Source organism: Geospiza fortis, unplaced genomic scaffold, assembly GCF_000277835.1.
Source record: "Geospiza fortis unplaced genomic scaffold, GeoFor_1.0 scaffold1044, whole genome shotgun sequence".
Lineage (NCBI taxonomy): Eukaryota > Metazoa > Chordata > Aves > Passeriformes > Thraupidae > Geospiza > Geospiza fortis.
In genome coordinates, this window is record NW_005054732.1 from 3,566 (window position 1) to 8,059 (window position 4,494).

The 4,494-nt window shown below is 49.9% G+C and overlaps 1 protein-coding gene across 1 annotated transcript in view; it reads left to right on the forward strand.

Annotated features, from left to right (window-relative positions):
• The first annotated feature begins 1,447 nt into the window (after nt 1–1,447).
• The window catches only part of LOC102043101 (protocadherin alpha-C1), a 29,243-nt gene continuing 26,196 nt past the window's right edge, over nt 1,448–4,494 (forward strand). The window contains exon 1 of the mRNA XM_014311305.2: nt 1,448–1,475. Within this exon, the coding sequence (XP_014166780.2) occupies nt 1,448–1,475 (28 nt within the window). The remainder of the gene's footprint in view (nt 1,476–4,494) is intronic.

Genomic DNA, 4,494 nt, shown 5'->3' on the forward strand with positions numbered 1-4,494 from the left:
GCTCCGCTGTGGTGGCCGGAGGATGTTTTGCAGCTTCCAAACGAGATTTTACAGGCAGGGAAATGCTCGGCACGGCTGCCTCGGAATTGTCAGAGACTCCGAGTGCTCGGCTCGGAGCCGCTTCTGCCGCCCGAGAGGGACTGAGTCCCCGTACCGCTGTCGCTGGTGTCCTCCCCTGCAGCTTCCGTCAAGCTCGGTGGTCTCTGACTGGGGGTCAACAGACCGATCTGTGTCCTCGTGTTAAAGAGATGAAATCTTGCCTGCGATGTATTGAATAGCATGTAGTGGGTCCCTTTTTCTGTGCCTCGATGCGGGTAATGAGGATTTTCCAGGGAATCTAAAAATCCTCTGCATATGAGTTCGTTATTCCAGGCTGCTGATAGCTAAAAGTCATCTCTCCCGCGTCCCCAAGGAGTAGCTACGAGCTTTTTGAAGGGCATCCTGACACCACTGCTTGCTCTGCCAGCAGGCACAGCCTGCCTTGGCAAAGAAGAGGGGCTCAGAGCAGATCAGCCCGGCGATGCTGCCAAAGTTCTTTCCGTCCCATCCTCCGGGAGAAGCGCGGGGCTGGGAGCGAGCCTGGGCTGGGAGGCTCCCGCAGGGCTCAGGGTGGGCTGCCTGCCACACCCCCCGAGCGGGAGGAGCCCGGTGTTTGGGGTCTCCGGGGCACCCCCGTCCTTCCTCTCGTGTGAAACGGGATAGCGGGGTACTTGCACCTCCGTCGGCTGCTCCTCGCTGGCGATCTGGGCTCGGTCCGAGGTCCGGTCGTTCTTGGTTCGCCGGCAGACCCTATGCACTGCCGGGTTCCCATTATTGTGGGAGCTTTTCATGCGCTCCTTTGAGCGGCGGTGGGGGCTGGAGCTGCCCTCCGGGGGCACCTGCGCCGCGCAGAGCTCATCGGTTTCCGTGGGAGGAGAAACAGCAGAGCTGTTGTTCCGTCCGTTCTCCTTCACAGATTCCCCTGCTGCCTCCCGCTGAAGTTCAGTGCCCTAATTTAGCACCATTGGGCGGCCCTCGGTTTTAGTGAGCGCCCCAGGGATTGTCCCAAGCCCCAGCACCGAGCAGGACGTGTCCTGCAAACCTCCATCGAAGGCACCACCTCTGATGCATTGCCCGCGGAAACGGCGCTTTTAAATCATCTCTAACATAATGATGATATTCAAACACCAGTGTCCCTTCGTGTGGTGCTCCACAGCTACCACACAAACCAGTTTGGGTTTTCGCCTTTCGTTTTTTCCTTTGCTGGTTTAACAGTTTTTTTCTGGCAGCCACCAGAAGCACAACGTGGCTGGACTGGCGACGTCTAACCGCAGGAAAAGGGGAGGATTGGCTGGAAATGTAAGGCAGGGAGGGAGAATGAGTGCGCCGCGAGGCGGTGCAAGGGCAAGCACCAGGCAGGCAGAGGAACACGGAGGATGAGCTCTCTGAACACATCAGGGAGTGAGACATGATGAGGAGTCGTGTGGAAGTGAATGGTACCTCAGAAGGATCACAAAGATCAATTCCTCCATCAGTTGGGTCAATCGGGCACTAAGAATGGGCCCAGCAGAGAGAAGGGAATAGGGAATGGTTTGGATATGGCAAACAGAAGGCAAATGTAAGATGAGGGGGTTTAAACAGATTGTCTGCTGTGATACCAAGGAAAGTGTCTGTGTTAAAGGTGTTTAATACAACTTAATTCTTTAATACAGCATAGAAATGTAATTAGGGTCAGTGAATTGAAATGGAGAGGAGACCTTTGAGATTGGAGACCCTGAAAAGAAGGATTAGGTGGAAGGGTGGCCCAAAAAGTGAGTGGGGACCCTGTGTATAAAGGCACACTTGAGGCTGCCTTGAGCTGATGTGGAAGGGAAAGTACAAACAGGCAGGGAGGAACATGCCTGGGACTCAGCCAAGCAGAGCAGAGGCTCCACACAACAGGCAAGGCTGGATTCTGCCCCCGTGGCACAACTCTGTTATTCCCTTCATGGCAGCAGTGTCTGTGTTGTAACTGACCCTCGATATTTAATATTACTGAGCACTGGATCTTGGCTGTGACCCAGAGTTGCTTACCTGAGTGGTGTGGGGATCAGAAACTCATGTGCTGGATTGGGAAGGCAGCGTGTCAGGATCTGGGTGCTGACATGGTGCTGGCTACATGCACGTTCTGGTGAGCAAAGCTGCCTGACACATCACTGTGCCCAGTGGAAAATGACTAGAGGCAAAGCTATGCCCAAACACAAAAGCAGGGTGGAGAGGTTTAAAAATAATGTTAAAAACCAGTGAAGACAAATTCACTAAGAGTCCTGTAAATAAGCACTGGGCAATGCTGCAAAATTAGAGATATAGCAGAAAAAGATGAAAAACTTATTTCTTGGTAAATGAGTTGTAAATGAATGGAATAAAGACTAATATCATTGTAGGCTGCTGATACTTCTGAAAAGGTGAATACATCTGAGAGGTAAATGTGCAATTACTTTGATTTTGACCATTCACTAATCAGTTTCTGCTAGTACTGCTAGTATTTCAGGTGCCACAATGAATAACTAGAGCTTGTCATTCCAATATTATATTTGAGGAAAATCTGCCTTTGAGGGGGTTTGTCTGCTCAACAGGAGGATGTTGAGCCTAAAATTCTTGGGTTTCCTCATTGTAAACTGAGTCACAGATGGGCAGGTAGAGGCTGTGTGTTTTACCTGTGTGTGCACCTGAGGGATCAACACGTGGCTTTTCAGCTCTTCCTGGACAGATGGATTTATCCTTGCTGCACGTTAATGTTAAGGACATACATCAGTTTTTCCTGTGACTTTAATAGATGTTTTTGCATAGGTTCAGGGTGTTTAGACTGTGCATCACTACAGAGCAGAAAACCCAGCAGCTTCTCAGGTATTGTAGATGACATTGTTGCAGAAGAGGAATCTAGGGCAGATTGGGAGTGGGGGGAGGCTGGGTGATAATTCTGTAGTGATTGGATAGGAATTGGGCATTTCTGCACTTAACAATCAAGAAAAGAAAAAAGGATAAGCAGCAAATGATGAGTATTTGCATTGCATACGGTGTGCAATGGGTTATTGACAGGTTTATGTCCTCTGTGGATTGAGGTGGATGCACAGCAGCAGCTCTGTAGCTTTCTCTCAGCTTTCTGCTGCCACCCCTGCTACCCCTGAGCGGTAAGGGATTCTGTAGCATCAATGAGCAGAAGTAAAATGCAACATTCAGGTACTGCCAGGACCTCCTGGAGTTAAAAAATTACATCTGCAGACAGTTGTGCTGGAGCAGACCAAGACCTGTTCCAGTGTGCCAGGATGAGAACCTCACTGTGGGGCTTTGCTGAGTTGTGAAGATGCAAACAGATGTGTTGATTTTTTTTTAATTTAATGTACAACTTTTGGCTGTGGTCCAGATTTTCTCCATTTTTGAAAGGTCCTGTATATACTATATATAATTGAAATGTTCTGTTTCACTTGCCTGGCAATTCTCAGCTGCAGAAAGAAGCACAATGAATATGAGAAGGGTTAAGAGCTGTCCTTGTTACACATTTATAGCCTCTTGCTTTTGATCGATCAGGATCTCATCACAACAAGCTCTCACAGAAGGGAACTGGAAACAGAGGAGATGCAGGTGCTGCCAGGGCCCATCTGTATAAACTGCTGCTGAAGATCCTTCCGGGAAGGTTTTCCAGGGGGATATTTTGAAATGCTTTTCTCCCCTCTTGTACCTGCTTTGGGGTGTATTTGGTAACTGTTTCCTCTGTGTGGAAAGCTGGGGGAGCAGAGAGCTTTGATGTTATTTTTCCTTCACTCATGATCTGCAGTCTCTCTGTGGTATCAGCTCATCTCTCCCCACAATCCCTGGGGATGTCCTTAATGCAAAACCTCTTTGGTGCTGATATTTATTTCTATGTAAGTAACTGAGCTGCTGCAGCCTCTGCCCCTGCCACTTGAGCCACCCCCATCCTGATTTGGGAGGCTGGATGGGAGCTCGTCTGTGGCTGGGGCTGACCTGACTGTCAGTGCAGAGACCTTTCTGTCCAATAATTCGTGTTAATTACTCTTGTTTAGAAGGTGAAGCAGTGAAGCAAGAAAGAGCCTTTTTCTTTTTCCTTTTTTCATATTTTCTTCCCCCCCCCCGCCTTTTCCCCCCTCCTTTTTCTTTTTTTCTTTTTTTTTTCTTTTTCCCGTAAAGTTTAACAGGGGTAGAGTCGACTGCCTCCTCTAATTGTGCTCTTAAACCCCCTCTGGGAAATGTTGTGCTCAGCCGGAGCGTGTCTGGGCTGTGCTGACCCATGTTTAGCCGATGCCTGTCACTTCTCATCCACCTTTCCCTTCCACCGCGGTTCTCTGACAGCGCATCCTCTCGCTGCCTCTCCCGCCAGGAGCGGAGGGAGGAGGGGGCTCTGCTCTGCCTCTCTTTTTCACAGGAACACATCCATGACGCGCACTCGGCTGCGCGCAGCCCCCCGCCCTATCTCCGTCGGGGTGTTAAAAAAAGAGAGGAAGAAGAGGAGGGGAGGAG